This window comes from Acomys minous (genome assembly GCF_964271855.1).
Source record: "Acomys minous genome assembly, chromosome: 6".
In the NCBI taxonomy this organism is placed as follows: Eukaryota; Metazoa; Chordata; class Mammalia; order Rodentia; family Muridae; genus Acomys; species Acomys minous.
The window spans coordinates 65,975,453-65,991,092 of NC_140487.1; the positions used below are offsets into that span (position 1 = coordinate 65,975,453).

General features: G+C 46.3%; 1 protein-coding gene across 4 annotated transcripts; it reads left to right on the forward strand.

The window, feature by feature from the left end:
- Positions 1–385: 385 nt before the first annotated feature.
- On the forward strand, positions 386–15,601 carry TRPV6 (transient receptor potential cation channel subfamily V member 6). Of its 4 annotated transcripts, XM_084785209.1 has the most exons (16): positions 386–794; positions 8,601–8,698; positions 8,823–8,945; positions 9,303–9,440; positions 9,744–9,842; positions 9,988–10,160; positions 10,631–10,777; positions 10,857–10,895; positions 11,007–11,069; positions 11,345–11,431; positions 11,531–11,607; positions 11,814–11,979; positions 12,305–12,371; positions 13,125–13,393; positions 14,444–14,550; positions 14,882–15,601. In XM_084785209.1, exons 1-16 carry the CDS (start codon positions 667–669, stop codon positions 15,171–15,173), a joined length of 2,073 nt encoding a protein of 690 aa, XP_084641335.1. In that variant the 5' UTR covers positions 386–666; the 3' UTR covers positions 15,174–15,601. The 4 variants fall into 4 exon arrangements, with proteins under 4 accessions (XP_084641335.1, XP_084641333.1, XP_084641334.1 ...); XM_084785207.1 differs by having other exon boundaries at positions 10,857–11,069; XM_084785208.1 differs by having other exon boundaries at positions 10,857–11,069; positions 11,345–11,392.
- Positions 15,602–15,640: the final 39 nt, after the last annotated feature.

The window sequence follows — 15,640 nt, forward strand, 5'->3', positions numbered from 1 at the left end:
GAGAACTAAGAATCTTTGCTATTTACATCCCTGTTCAAGAGGGCCAGGCAAGACATTTAACCCAAGAATCAAGAGAGCTTAAAGCCGCAGGACATTACTAAAGGCAGAAACCCCTCCATGCTACAAAAGGCCTTTTCTTGCTTTCCTCCTCCTCACAGCCAAGAGTCCCTCAAGTGCGCCTGACCTGTCCAAGCCTTCCTAGAAAAAGGTCACTGCATATCCCAAAGTCCAGGGGCCAGCTCTTTAATCTCTTTGAAGGCCTAGGAACAGGGGGAGAGTCCCAGGGTGGAGAGAGTTGCAGCTGACGCATGGCCTTGGTAGGCAGGGCTTTCGGGCCTGTCTCTTTAAATCTCAGGTAATTTGGGAGGAGAGAGGGAGTGCCCACACAGCTCCTGCTCACTCCCAACAGGAGCTCCAGACCTACAAGCCCAGCAGATTCCCAGCTCTGCCAAGTGGAACAAAGCAGGAGGCCTCTTCAGATTCACAGGGGTAGCCGAGGGCAGCCCCACCAGCTCCACAGAAGAAGCAGGAAACAGGAGATAGGAGACGGGACCTCTGCAGAGAGAGGGCAGGCCGGCTCTTGGGGGTGCCAATGTGGCCCCAAGGCCGAGCCCAGTTGGGGTCTGGCGACAGCCTAAGCCCCGCAAGGAACCAGACTTCCACCCCATGGGGTGGTCACTGCCCAAGGAGAAGGGGTTAATACTCTGCCTATGGAACAAGTTCTGCAGATGGTTCCACAGACAAGAGTCCTGGGCTCAGAGCCGAGACGAGCAGAACCTTCTGCAGCAGAAGAGGTAAGGTAGCCATCTGCTTCTCCTTCTACCTAGCAGCAAGGCTTGCACGCCACCCCCTCCTGGCTTGCTTGAGTCTTCTATTGGCACCCTCGCTGGACAGCCAGTGCCCCTGGTCACAGACAGGCTTCTTGTTAGCACTTTCTTCTGAGTCTTGGCCTGTGAGGCTAGCTGGCCAGGATATCAGGCGGGAGGTTGCCTGGGCACAGATGTTAGTTTTCTTTGAGGTCCCATTCATTTCCCCAGGCCTCTTTTGAGTACCTCCCCAGTAGCTAGGCACCTCACTAGCCTTTATTATCAACCTTCTACCCCAAAAGTGACAGTGGCAGTGTCTTATGTATGTCCGGCAGTCTCTGGCAGGCAAACATTTTATATATAAGCAAACATGTGGGAATGAATGGGACAGTGATTGAATGTATAAAGCTGTAATAAACTATGGCAAAAATGTGAAAATATATATCAGTTCTGTGCATTTTTCTCAGCTACTAGAGGCATTTAAAGACCCAACAAAGCCTAGCACGGCCTGGAGAGTCTTCCTTCTCTTGAAGGGTTTGCATGGACTCCTGGCCCTATGCCAGAGATGTTCACCATGCTGCCTTTTGGGCAGGGAAAGGGTCTGGAAGGGAATCTGGAGTTTATGCCCTTAGGAAAATCTCATATTTTGTTTCCATTCGCTGAAAACTTCCCTATACTCATTTGATATCTACACCAGCCTCTCTGGATACACACTCCTGCCTCATAGCATATTAAAGCTGGCTTTGGGAGCAGGAGGATATGGTAATTGACCGGCTTGTGGGCCCAACTTGTGAGTCTCCGCTCTGACATTGCCAGTGGTGTGTGTGGTGTGCTAAAAGGAAGTCCTGCTTTGGGGAGCCTTTCCTCGGCCTATACAGCAACAGGTAGTGTGTGTAGTCACAGAGGAAAGGCTGAGGATTTCATCCACCTCTGAATGCAGGGCTTGTCTTAGCCTGGCCTAAAGGCAGCCTGGGGCTTCCCTAGTCTTTGGATTAAGCATTCCCTGATGGGATGTGGCCCTTCTTGGTGCTGTGGCTTTCCTGTCTCACACACCAGCCACCCACCTCTCTCCCCCCAGGCCTGGGAGAGTGGGGGCCAGAGCACATGTCTGGCTGATGACATCTGAGGATAACAGAATGGCATTGTTGTTAGAGGATAAATCCTCCTTGGTTTCACTTCTCTTCCCACTCTCAGGACCCTGTGAAAGGGGTAGGTGAGTTTCCGATATCTCCTATGCAGGAAGAACACAGTGAAGGACTTGGGCCTGAGCAGGCAGCCTGGCTAAGGATGTGCTAGCTGCACACTTCTCATCTGCATCCATTTCTTCCTAGCATCTGATGGGCCCCTTCTGCACTGTTGGGCTAAGAAGGTCTAATGGCAGTCAGATGATCCTCCTATCCATTTTTCGGATTGCCACATCTATTTCCGTAGTTTTTTTTTTTTTAACCCTCTTCTTCCCAGACATTTGGTGTCCACAGTAGTGGCCCTCTTTGGATGGTACTTCCCAAAAGGAGCTGAAATTTCTTAGGAGTGTCTTGGCCTGAGAGGTCAGATACATCCAGGGGAGACAGACTGGAATCAAGGCAAGGTGAGGTTGAGCATATACAGAAGCGCTATGAACTGTGGGAGAAACTCACGCTCGACAGGCACCATCACCTAGCCTGTCTGAAACAAAGTCAAACACAGGCTTTGAAGGGAAGGAGAGTCTGCCATCCCCATAAGAACAAGCTAGAGCTCAAGAGGGGCCCCCTGAGTGCAATTCTCAGGTAGGATCAGGGAGGACTTCATGGAGCAATGAATAGTCTCACCAGAAGGCAAAGCTTCTAAGAATTCTGTAAGATGAGCAGAGGCGAGTCAGCCTTGCTCCAGTGATACACTTCTCTTCGGTCTTAAGCATGCTGTTCCCCAGTTAAAATCCCTGTTGCTGAATTCTCAGCTTCTTCCTATTTCCTCTGAACTATTTCTTCGGGCCCCGAAATCCCTTATTTCTGTCTATCCAATGCATTAAACACCCACTGATCATAACGTATACCCTACTTGGTTTGTGGGACCTTGACTTGATATAGTTCTTACTTCTCAAGGAGCTCATGCCCTGATGGGCAAAGTGTACCAATGTGCATGGTGTCCCTGCATATCTGAAGATTAAATCAACTTCAGGGAAAAAAATACTAAGGCAACAAAGCTATGCTGTTGCTTATATGTGCTACACAGTTAGGTTCATGGTAGTTGTATCAATATTGAACGTGTACAGCATTTCTTTGTCATCATTCCTAAGTGATACAGTATAATAGTAATTTATATTGCACTTGTTTCACATTAGCCATCAGAGGTTACCTAGAAATAATTTAAAGTACACAGGAGGAAGTTAGGGCAGTGATGCATGCCTAAACGCCCAGTCCTTAGGATACTGAAGTAAGGAACTGGTAAGCTCAAGGCTAGCCTGTTGTAACTCGGTGAAAACTTGTCTCCAAAGACCCAAAAGTTAATACATAAGATGAACATTGTGGCTTTCACTTTTAACCCCAATACTTGGGAAGCTGAGGCAGGAGGGTGGCCATGAGTTTAACACGGACTACACAGTGAGTTCCAGGCCACTCTGGGCCACAGTTATACCTTAAAGTGTTCTAGATGAATGTGTAAACTACACACAGATATTACATCACTGTATGGAGGGCACCTGAACTTCTATGGATTCTGGTAGAGAGAGGGGTGTTCTGGGATCACTGTCCTGCAGGTTCTCGAAGAATAACTGTACTTACGCTGAAGGTGAGCATGGCGAAGGTCATGAGAAGGTTTAAACAAACCTTGAGGAAGTGGCAAGGAAACTGCCCTATCCGGTATCTGATTTCTCCTGGTGTGAGGTGCGCTGAGAGCCTCACAGAGGTTGCCCAACCTGACTTCCCACCCCTACTGTGCTGGCATTTTTTCAGTCCCTGCGAGGACAGGAAGTCATGCTAGACATTTGAGTTTGGTTACGTAGACATAAACATATCTGTACAAATACTGCATGTGAGTTTGCAGTTTCTGTGCCAGCTAAGCCCTGACACTCTCCTGTAGGCCTCAGCTCTTGCCTTGGTCAACGCATGCACGCATGCCTGTTTGCTTGCCCGAATAAAGGAGCTCTGGTAGTTAAGAAAGAGCTTGGTTCCAAAGCTTGAGATAGTCACAGTCTCCAGACTTTGACGTCCTCGTCTCATCGCCCGGAGTCTCAGCTGGAGGGAGGTGGCCCGTGAGTGCCCAGTGTATGCCATGTTACCACACATGACTGCTCTTTCTCATCTGTGGTCATTGCTCTGGGCCTTACCCCCCACCTCCCATGAAAAATCAGGAAGAGCCATAAAAACTCGAAGAACCACATAATTAAGTGGTAAGCGCCTAGGGCTATGTGCTTGGTAAGCAAGTCTACCTTTTAACCCTGTGCGGGGTCCTCCTTGCAACTATTTAACCTTGCGGCCTCAGTTTTCTTTTCTTTAAAAATGAGAGAATTACTCAGCTGGTATCATATGGCTACAGAAAGCAACTGTGAGACTAAGTGATGTTGCTTTGGAAACTGAAAGATAACATTGAACAAATGTTATGACCAAAAAAAAAAAAAATAGTATTAAAAAGGCAACTACTGCGGATGTGCAGAAGCAATGGGACCATGAACTTCCTCCTAATAGACATGAATCCACTCAGGATGGAAATGGATGCTCACAGCAGCCGCATGCTACCATCACTCACAGTCTGTCAATGCCTACAGTCACCTGAAGTAGTATGTGTTGAGAAACTCATGCGTATCCCCAGAAGCCCTCACTTCCAGCCCTAATTAACACAAAGAACAGGGACAGAGGTCTATCTTGCAAGGCACTTGTCTCAGCTCGGACTCCTTCCTGCTTGGATGGATCACTTCAGAGTACTCCCCCCAAGGCTCCGTCTGTTGAATGAACAGATCAGACTCCATCTCTGCATAATTTCTTCTCTTTGAATTTGAACATTTCTTGAAACTCATTGGATCATTCCTTGTTCCCCAGAATAGAAGGCAGAACATGACTCATGTACAAGGCACACATAGACTTATATGTGCATAAGAGCCTGAGGCAGAAGGTTAGGGAAGCAGAGGACTTGGAGGAGGAAGCCAAGGCCTCTCTCACTTGGAGGTACAGTGTCGGGCTTGAGCAAAAAAACACTAATTTATGTTTCCAACAGCAACAACAAATGCTAGGCTTTATGTCAAGAACCTCATCACTGAGTTTCCCCCAAGCCATCACAGAACTAGACTGTTCAATTTTATACTCAATTGTCCAGTAAAACAAAATATTTAAAAAAAACCCTGAAAGTATCTTTCATGCTTTTATAAATTCTATTTCTTTTTGTTACTTTGTCACTGCAGTTTAAATGATTCCATGTTTTTGTGTCTTTCTTAGTTTATCATAAAATATTTTGTATATTGCTAGAAAATATTATGTAAGTTTAATTTCTTTTCATGTGAAGAATCCTTTCCTCTTGGTAAGTTTTGAATAATTGTGCCTGTAAATCAGGGCTTCTCTGCCCTGGCATGCTTAAGTGTTGGGAAGGACAATTCTTTGTAGGTGGCATGTTCAGCTTTTTCTCATTCCCTTTCCTCTGTCCATGAATAGTTCTCTAGCCTTCTATGATGGGCTGCTATTGGAGACGGTACAAGATTCTTCGATATTCCTTGCACTTTCCCTTTTGGAGCCCAGGGATGGTGAGGCAGGTTTGGAGAGTCTGTCTCCTTACTGACAAAATTGTTAGGGAGTTAGGGCTTTCTCTGCTATCACCTTGTGGCCCTATGTAGTTACTGCAAGTGATTTTAAAAAATGCCTAGGACATGCTTTCTGACTCTTCCTCCCTCATTTTGCTGGATTCTGGAGTCTGTAACTAGAGGCAGTCGTTTCTTACTAACATTGCTGAGTTGGATTACAAGCTGTTTCTTTACCAAGAGTGTGGTCTTACTAAGTTGATAAGACACATAATACTTCTTTCAATTTGACTCTCAGATGAGTAACGGATGACATATTACCGTAGGCATGTCCCAACATATTGCATAGGGTATATTTACAAAATTGAAGGGAAGAAATGGTGAATGGATATGATCAAATGCATTGTGTAAACACATGATATTTTCAAAGAGTACATAAAATAGTACTGAAGTAGATGTATAGTTAAGGCTCAATTTCAATTGAACATCACTCAACTGTACTCAGTATATCTGGCAGTCTTTGATCTTTCACAGGCCTACTAGGATAGCGGCAGACAAAAGGGATGGGGTTACATAGGGAATAAAGGCTTGTGGGGGACATTTGCCAGCTTCAGAGATGTGTCAGGAACAAAAGTAAATTCTGTGATTCCCAAGCATAGAGGAAGAAACATTCTATTTCCAACACAAAGCACGAGATGTTATAATAAAAATAAGACCAAAGGAAAGAGCGAAAAATATTTTAAGGATGGTGGTGGTGGTGGTGGTGGTGGTGTGCGTGTGTGTGTGTGTGTGTGTGTGTGTGTGTGTGTGTGTGTGTGTGTGTGTTGGAAGAAGCTTTGTTGTTTTCCAGTGCAGACTCTAAAATATCTATGTAAGAAAGCTTTGGGCAAATGGCAAGAGTGATGGTGGTGGTGGTGAAGGGTATAGAAAACTGAGCTTGCAGCAGTGTTTTCAAATCAAACATTGTGTCATCTCATTTAGATTCTATTTTTATTTGAGGTTGGCTTACAGGGTGGTAGATAGAGACAATAAAGAGGGGCTATGAAGCCACCTTGGCACCACTACTGATTCATCCCTTCTACAGATAGCACAGTGAGCACCCACAGCACACTAGGCAATTTTCCTGGCCACAGAAGCGAAGAATGCACAATGGACAATCACTGGGTTGGGGGAGTGGACTGAGGAAGCAGCAGCCTTGTGGGCACAGGCCCAGGGAGAACAGTGTGCTCCGCCGGGGTTCAGGCCTGTGGTGAGACTGAAATGCCAGGTGTAAGGAATGAGGGGGAGGATCACAGAATGGAAAAATAGTTGCACAAAGACCGTGAAGGGCCTCTGTGTTCCTTATCCTTGGGCTTTGAAAGACCCATTGGGTTTTTGTAAGCTGTGACTGTATCGCCATTTAGAAAGTCAATCTTGACAGCATTAGAAAGGATGGGATTTATTTCCATTAAAATATATGGAAACCAAGAGAATGTCTTGTTAATCTTGGTCCGGACAATAAAGATGTGAATTAATGAGCTTTAGTAGCAGCAAAAGACACAGAACTAAATGGAGACAGAATCTTAAGTGATTGATTAATCCTGCTTGCTGCCCATGGGCCTATAAGGGAGCTGGGGATTGTGGTTGGAGGAAATACAAGTCACTTTCTTCTCCTTATCACTTTGCCAGCTTCAGCTTTTCAGTAAGTATCTTGCCACTGCCAGCACTCCAGACCATTTCATATGCCACATAATTGCCTATCTATGAATAAATATGATAATTGCATTTACTCCCATGGAAAGACCAAATCGCTCCAAGCCAAAAGAAAAATTGAATAAAATCAGAGTCATGTGTCTTAGTTGGGGTAAGACTACAGACATAATTCGCAGAGCCAGGGAATATAATTTTCTCCCAAAAATACAGAAATATCAGATAATAAATAAAGAGTCTGGGAGTTAGGTGGGGACTCTGAATTCAATATTGGGTATACCCAAGAAGGCATGGAAAGGGAAAATGAAAACATTCAGATCAACATGAAATTCAAGAAATGAATTCTGTAAGTTTGGTTCTTTATTTCCCCTCATTTGTCATTGCTGGCCAACACTTATATCTTCACAGGTACTAATGGGTGGAAATAAAGTAGCACCTAAGGCCCTATAGAAAGGGTCTGAGAATGATGGAGGACTTTACTTCCTAAGCTTTAAAGTGTGTTCCTTAGCAACAGGAATTGCAAGACTTGCCTTGGATTTATTACTTTAGCAATTTCACATGCATGGACCACTCAATAACTAGTAACTCGTCACTTGAGTAATGCTTTCTGGACTTTCATTTGCACAAGAAACTGCTGGGTCTCTTACTAAACAGCAGGCTTGGGCATTTCAGGTCAAATGGTAATCTGAGAGTTGAAATTTCATATTAATTTACCTGAGATGCTGATCATTCAAAGGATCCCTGAGTTAAGAAGGAAAAATCTAGCAATTAAGATGTGAGAAGGGGTTGGGTACGAATGACCACCGGCCCTTTATCATAAGGGCTATTGCTATTTTTAGACTGAGTCTTGAAGACACTGCTAGAGAAAGGAGGAAAGTGGAGGAATCAAATGTTCCACAATGAAGACCAAATTGCAAGACACCTTGTAATAGAAGAGAAGTCATTAGTCTCTGCATGTTGACTTCTTCCACAAATATGAGGGAACTCCTTGTACCTCTAGTACACAGAAAGCAAGGCTTATCATGCAGGGCAATCTCGGGGCACTGAGTTCAGAATAGGACCACTCCATTCTTTCCTCCCTCTTCCCCCGCCCCCCCCCCTCTCTCTCTCTCTCTCTCTCACACACACACACACACACACACACACACACACACACACACACACACCCTTATTTGTCATCTCAGCACCAGGGCACAGAAAACTCATCAGGGCAGTTTAGATGAACTGAATGAGTGGGAGAAGAGACTTGCTGATCTTTACACAGGAATAGGCCCACTTGGCTGGGTCAAGAACCTTGCCGTTCATTGCTGTTGAGACACAAACATCTGAGTGAAGCCTTCATAACTTGTCCTGCAGCTGAGTATATTCACTGCTACCACCTTTCTTGTCCCATTTCCTGGTAGGATCTGGGAGTCGCCTCTTCTTCTAGCTGCCAAAGAAAACGATGTCCAGGCTCTAAGCAAGCTGCTCAAGTTTGAAGGATGTGAGGTCCACCAGAGAGGTATGGAACAGAGTCCTAGCAATGGTCTGTGGGTCAGTCCCCGATCCTACAAACCGCCCTAAGACAGTCCAAGACTTAAAGTCTGTTTTTTCTCCATTGACTGCCCTCTCTTTTTATATGCCAGGAGCCATGGGGGAAACTGCACTGCACATAGCAGCCCTCTATGATAACCTAGAGGCTGCCATGGTGCTGATGGAGGCTGCCCCAGAGCTGGTCTTTGAGCCCATGACCTCTGAGCTATATGAAGGTGAGGCCCTAGGGTGGATGGTAAGCTGTGTTTTCCAGCAATCTCAGCAAGATAACTTGGCAAACCAGAGAAGTTATCCAAAGATCTCTAATGTTTCTTACTACTCTACAAGCTGTCCTTTTCCTAATTCCTGACGACAAGACATTTCATGCAGTCCCTGACTGTCCAGAGGCCTAGAAAAGGGCCAGAGTTGGATGGAGGGAACAAAAGGGTCTCCTGGGAACCTTTATCATCCACAGGGTCTCTGTCATCTATCCAAGAGGGCCACAGAAAGGAAATTATGGGGCCACAGGGGAGGGACCCTGTCAGGGTCATGGGAACAGATATGTATGTAACTCATAATTCTTTCTGGTCCAGGCCAGACTGCACTACACATTGCGGTCATGAACCAGAATGTGAACCTGGTCCGTGCCCTGCTTGCCCGAGGGGCCAGCGTTTCTGCCAGAGCTACAGGCTTAGTCTTCCACTACAGTCCTCACAACCTCATCTACTACGGTAAGAGCCAGGGCCAGGATTAGAGGTGGAAAGTAGAGCAATGGCTAACAAGGGGAGGCTAAAGAGGACACTTTCCCTGGTTGTGTCTCTGGGAAGCCAGTAGAGTACTGCTTGTAAGAGCTGGAGGCCAGTTCCCTGTATAGCCCTCTGGACTGTCTTTTCCTGAGGTTTCTGTTGGGCAAGTGATCAAGCCACAAGCTGAGACACGGGAGGAGGAGGAGGTGGTTGTGGGCCCAGAGGGCAAATGTCGTTCTCATCATCTGGTCCCACTGTCTCCTGTCACATATCTCTTTGTGTCCACAGGAGAACACCCTTTGTCCTTTGCTGCCTGCGTGGGTAGTGAGGAGATTGTTAGGCTGCTCATTGAGCATGGAGCTGACATCCGGGCCCAGGATTCCCTGGGTAAGACCTGGGATGAGGAGGGAGTTCCAAATGTTGTGTGGAAGGGAGAGGATGGGGTGGGAAGAAAAGGAACACCTTAGGATAGAGGATGAAATCCTCCCCAACTCCACTACAATGGTCACGTGGCAGCCTCTGTCCTCCCCAGGAAATACAGTACTGCACATACTCATCCTGCAGCCCAACAAAACCTTTGCCTGTCAGATGTACAACCTGCTACTGTCCTATGATGGAGGAGACCACCTGAAGTCCCTGGAACTTGTGACCAACCACCAGGGACTCACCCCTTTCAAGCTGGCTGGAGTAGAAGGCAACATTGTGGTGAGACTGTAGCCTTCAGTGTACATTGCCAGGAAGCAAGAGAAATGAATACACCCATGATATTTAGGCCCGATTCTCAGATCTAGTTAGTTTGTTTTGAGCTATGTTTTTCATGTTTCTGGGTTTGTTGTTGTTTTGTTTTGTTTTGTTTTGTTTTGTTTTCCAGTGAGGGTTCCTTTATTTTGTTTGTCTGTTTATTATGAGTAAAGTGTTGGGAATTCATGAGATTTTTCTGCAATGCTGAAGCCTATGTGTTCTTTCTGGAACAGTGACCTGTGCATAGCTCCTATTTCTAGCCTCAGAAATAACCCCTGGAGCAGGATAAATCTAGGATTCTGTATGGCAGAGTTCTTTTGTCTTCCCAAAGCTGTGGTCTTTTAAGAGAAGGCCAACACCTTCTCTAGTCCTTTCCTTCTGGGTTTTGACAGTCCATTTCCCTGTGAACCCTGACCACCTCCACTCTCTTCCAGATGTTCCAGCACCTGATGCAGAAGCGGAAATACATCCAGTGGACATACGGGCCATTGACCTCCACCCTTTATGACCTCACAGAGATTGACTCCTCGGGAGATGATCAATCTCTGCTGGAACTCATTGTTACTACCAAGAAGCGGGAGGTACAGTCTTCCCAGCACTGGCCTTGGTGAGGGGGTGCCATGATCTTGGAGATGCAGTTCTATTCCTTCTGTGCTGCAGGCTCGCCAGATCCTGGACCAGACACCTGTGAAAGAGCTGGTGAGCCTCAAGTGGAAGAGGTACGGGCGGCCCTACTTCTGCATGCTGGGTGCCATCTATGTGCTATACATCATCTGCTTTACCATGTGCTGCATCTACCGCCCTCTCAAGCCCAGGATTACTAACCGCACCAATCCCCGTGACAACACCCTCCTGCAGCAGAAGCTCCTTCAGGTGACACCCTGGTAGTGACAGATAGCACATTAGGAATCTGCTTTTCACAGCATTGTTCCACATTCCTGACACCACACCAGTGTTTCACCTTTCACTTAGATCTCTGCTAAGTGGGCACAGAGTCCACATACATACACATATACTCTTACCCCAGGAGCAGGGTTTGAGACTTGCTGAGCCTCATGGGCTAGAAAGAAAATTGAAGAGCTGATGGCCTTAGGAGCTAGGTTCTGCCAGACAGAAACAGGTAATTTACCAACATGTTTCTTCCCTAGGAGGCGTATATGACCCCCAAGGATGATCTCCGGCTGGTGGGGGAGCTGGTGAGCATCGTTGGGGCTGTGATCATCCTGCTGGTGGAGGTGAGGTGTGGACAGGATCCTAGTGGAAGCTGTCTGCCCCAGGGGCCCAGCCCACATTCTGGTCTACAAGTGCCTTGTCTCCCCTTGACTTCTTTCTAGATCCCAGACATCTTCAGGTTGGGGGTCACTCGATTCTTTGGGCAGACCATCCTTGGGGGGCCATTCCATGTCATCATGTGAGTGTCTCCTTCATCTCACTAAAGTTTCCCCTGCCCTCCATTCCCTTAGCTGAGTTCTCTCTGTGATGTGTAACCCCGGAGTGCTGAGTATGTCAAGGCTGAGTCTGACAGTATGAGATCTGTTTTAGCTGCGTCCTTGCTGCTAGGTCCCTGAGATGAGACTGGCTTCTTTCTCATTATGCCCCCCATTTCTCCCTCCCCAGTATCACTTATGCCTTCATGGTACTGGTAACCATGGTGATGCGGCTCACCAATGCAGATGGGGAGGTTGTGCCCATGTCCTTTGCTCTGGTGCTGGGCTGGTGCAATGTCATGTACTTTGCCAGAGGATTCCAAATGCTGGGTCCCTTCACCATCATGATTCAGAAGGTCAGTGCCTCCCCTATGCTTCCTAATAAACAGCCTCAAACCAAGGTCAAGCAAATACTTTACTAGAGGGCTAGAAAGTAAATATTTGAGGTGTTGTGATACTGGCATAGTTATTATGTTTCTCTTATTTTCTTTCTTTGAAAAAGTTGAAAATCCTCTTGCAAGCTTAAGAATCATTCTTAGTTTAAGAATCTCACCAAGACAGGACAGATAGACTTAGGCAAGGGGCCTGGATGGAGCCATCAGATGTGTGGCATTAGGTTTGATGGCATCAGGTGGGTAACTGCTCTGAAGATATGGCATTTCTGCCTCCTCCTCTCCATAGATGATTTTTGGTGACTTGATGCGATTCTGCTGGCTGATGGCTGTGGTAATCCTGGGATTTGCTTCAGGTAAATCACCAGGATGGAAGCCGTGGGAGGAAAGGGCTGGGAGGAGTGTCAAGGGTACAGAATTCTTCAGGCTGAACTTGGAAGGACTCCAGAGATTAGAGGAGGCCATAAAATGTCTAAAGATGGGGTGTTGCTCAGAGGTGAGGAGCAGTAGTGTCAAGGATGGAAGATTAGGAGCATGAGTCTTGTAGAATATGGTGGAGCATACTAGTTTAAAGTGTATTGTTTTGAGCTAATCAAGGACAAGAACAATAGACCTGCTATTGCTAATTCGGACAGGGGAAAGCCCAGGGGGCCTCAACCCTACACAAATAACTATAAGCAACTAAGAAATGCTGAGTCAAGGAGAGATAGTCTTCCCCAAGGAAGAGTACACCATTTCTTTCTCCAATACCAGATGATCGGCCCTGATAACATACATACAAGTAATATTATAAGACTGAGCTGGTCATATTGATGTATTTAGGAAATATATATGTATTTAGAAAAATATATCAACGATTAATGAAAAAGAGGCCACGAATTTAATGAGAGCAATAAGGGGTATGTGGAAGGGTTGGGAAGGAGGAAAGGGAAGGGAGAAACATAATTTTATTGTCATCTCAGAAAATAAAATAATTTAAAGTGTATTGTTTCAAGTTGAGACAACAATATGAGATGAAGGGAATAGGGTGGAAACAGACAACAAATAGCTGGTGGTGGGCTATTCATGATACAGTTGCCATGGTAACTCTCACCCCTTGGGTGGAGCAGCCTTCTATATCATCTTCCAGACAGAGGATGCTGACGAACTGGGACATTTCTATGACTACCCCATGGCACTGTTCAGCACCTTTGAACTCTTCCTCACCATTATCGATGGTCCTGCCAACTACGACGTGGATCTGCCCTTCATGTACAGCATAACTTATGCAGCTTTTGCCATCATCGCCACACTGCTCATGCTCAACCTCCTCATTGCCATGATGGGTGACACTCACTGGAGAGTTGCCCATGAGCAAGATGAGCTCTGGAGAGCACAGGTGAGCCCTCTGGTGGATAGGAGGGGTGTTGCATATATCTCCTTCCTACCCAGGAGCTGGCCATGCTCTGATAAAAGCAGCCATTTGTACTCCATGTATGTTTAGATAGGTTTTTGCGCAAGTTACAAAATAATGTGACATGTCCAGAGGCATTTAATTAGCAACAAAGAGCACTTATGAAAACTCCAGGAAGAATTCTGTTTGGTTTCCTCCACAATTAAATCCTCAGTCTTTTCTAGAAATAAAGTGAACAAATGGCTAAACTATATTTGGTCAGTTTTGCTCCCAAGTAAGAATGGAAATATCTAGAATTCTTGAAAACACCTAAGCCTGCAAAATTTGACCCAGAAAAATAGGAAGTGTTATAAATGATGACATGAAAAATCTTAACCAGCAGAAGCTATCTTTAGTCAGATCATTATCATGGGCATAAAGGGCAATGAGATGAATAAAGTTCTCATGTAAAAATATACCTGGAAAAGAATTTATCTCACCAAAAATAATTTAAAGCAAATAAAAATGAAGCTATAAAACCTTGGAAAGCATTGGACTGTGATGTGTCAAAATGGAGTAAAATCCTAAGGTGGCTAAGAAGAATTTGATGTGGAAAATATCTTGAATATATGTTGATATTAGAAGTTCAAATAGAATGTTTATATTTTTAAATCATATATTTTTTTAAACATTCTGAGACCTGTAAAATTTCTTTATGCTTTCCTTGCTTCTGCCTGTACCTTGTGTCAAGGTCTCTTCCAAAGAGAACCTCTTACACCCTACCAGCACCTCACCTGGCTTTGCCATGGCTTTCAAGTCATAGAATAAATCATTATACGGTTCAAGTTCCATCCACTGTCTCCCACAGAAGAGGCTCTACCAAGTTCATACTAACATCTGGATTTGGAGTCTTGCTTCCATTTCCCAAAACCCACAAGCCCCTGAGTTTCTTTGTTGCTAAATGTCTTCCCTCTGCTTGGCATCGCTCCCTCTCTCTACCCTTCTCAGTCTACACCCGACCTCCTCTCTGACTTCCCTTCCTGTCCCTAAATAAAGGTTGTGGCCACCACTGTGATGCTAGAGCGGAAGCTACCTCGCTGCCTGTGGCCTCGCTCTGGGATATGTGGGCGCGAATACGGTCTTGGGGACCGCTGGTTCCTGAGGTAAGTGATGCGGCCCATTAGTGGCATTCGGTAAGCAATCACTTGGGATGGCGTCCTCTCGCTTCTAGACACTCAGTGGAGATCTGTATGCTTCCTAGATGCTGTGCTCATTTTATTAAGTGTGACTACTGAAAACAAGATTCCATTTTGAGTGCAGATCCTGCAGCTCCCTGATGCTTGATTTCTGGGGGGGGGGGGGGGTGTTGGTGTGCTGTGTCCCCACGCTGGCTGCAGAGAACCTTTAAGACTGGTGGGGCTGGGCGACAGGTGCTGATAATGGATCTTCTTTTTGGTCCCACTGTCTCTGAATCCCTCTTTCCACTCTCTCCAGGGTGGAAGATAGGCAAGACCTCAACAGGCAACGCATTCGCCGCTACGCGCGGGCCTTTCAGCAACAAGGTGGCTTCTACCCTGAGGACTTGGAAAAAGACTCAGGAGAAAAACTGGAGATGGCACGTCCCTTTGGTGCCTATCTGTCCTTTCCTACGCCCTCAGTGTCTCGGAGTACCTCCCGGAGCAGCACAAACTGGGAAAGGCTTCGACAAGGGGCCCTAAGGAGGGACCGGCGAGGGATAATCAACCGAGGCCTAGAAGATGCGGAGGCCTGGGAGTACCAGATATGAACATTGGCTCTCGCCGAGCATTAAAATGGAATGAAAGACAACCAGTTACAAATATAGAAGTCACCCTCCAAGTCCAAGGGGGAAGGGGGAGGAGCATACCAAGGAACGCACACCGAGAATACGTGCTCCAGTTTTCCATAGCTCCTTCAGCTTGGGGCAAAGGGAAGACGACTCTGGTCCTTGCCTCAACCAAGCATGGCTTGTTCTCTTATGGAAGCTCCACTGCACAGCAGAGCACTTTAGAGACGGGCTTGCCATCGCGGGCACCTGTCTCCGCCCAGGCCTTGTCATTGGGAGGGGGCGGAACTCTTCCCAGCGGCTGCAGACAACTGGTGGAGAACACTGAGTTTGTGGGAGTGTGTGATGCAGAGATACAGACACCAGACTAGGGGTGGGGAAGCTAGGCCGAGCCTTGCTACCTTCCAATAAAGGCATCTCCTGATCCCCACCCAGCTCCCTTTATGCCT

What these genes read in the sequence shown, in the direction of transcription:
- TRPV6 (XM_084785207.1), top strand. Translation starts at nt 667, where the DNA reads ATGGGGTGGTCACTGCCCAAGGAGAAGGGGTTAATACTCTGCCTATGG. An exon ending in TGATCATCCTGCTGGTGGAG is followed by an intron (nt 11,432 to 11,530) that starts GTGAGGTGTGGA and finishes ACTTCTTTCTAG; the next exon opens with ATCCCAGACATCTTCAGGTT. An exon ending in ATGAGCTCTGGAGAGCACAG is followed by an intron (nt 13,394 to 14,443) that starts GTGAGCCCTCTG and finishes CCCTAAATAAAG; the next exon opens with GTTGTGGCCACCACTGTGAT.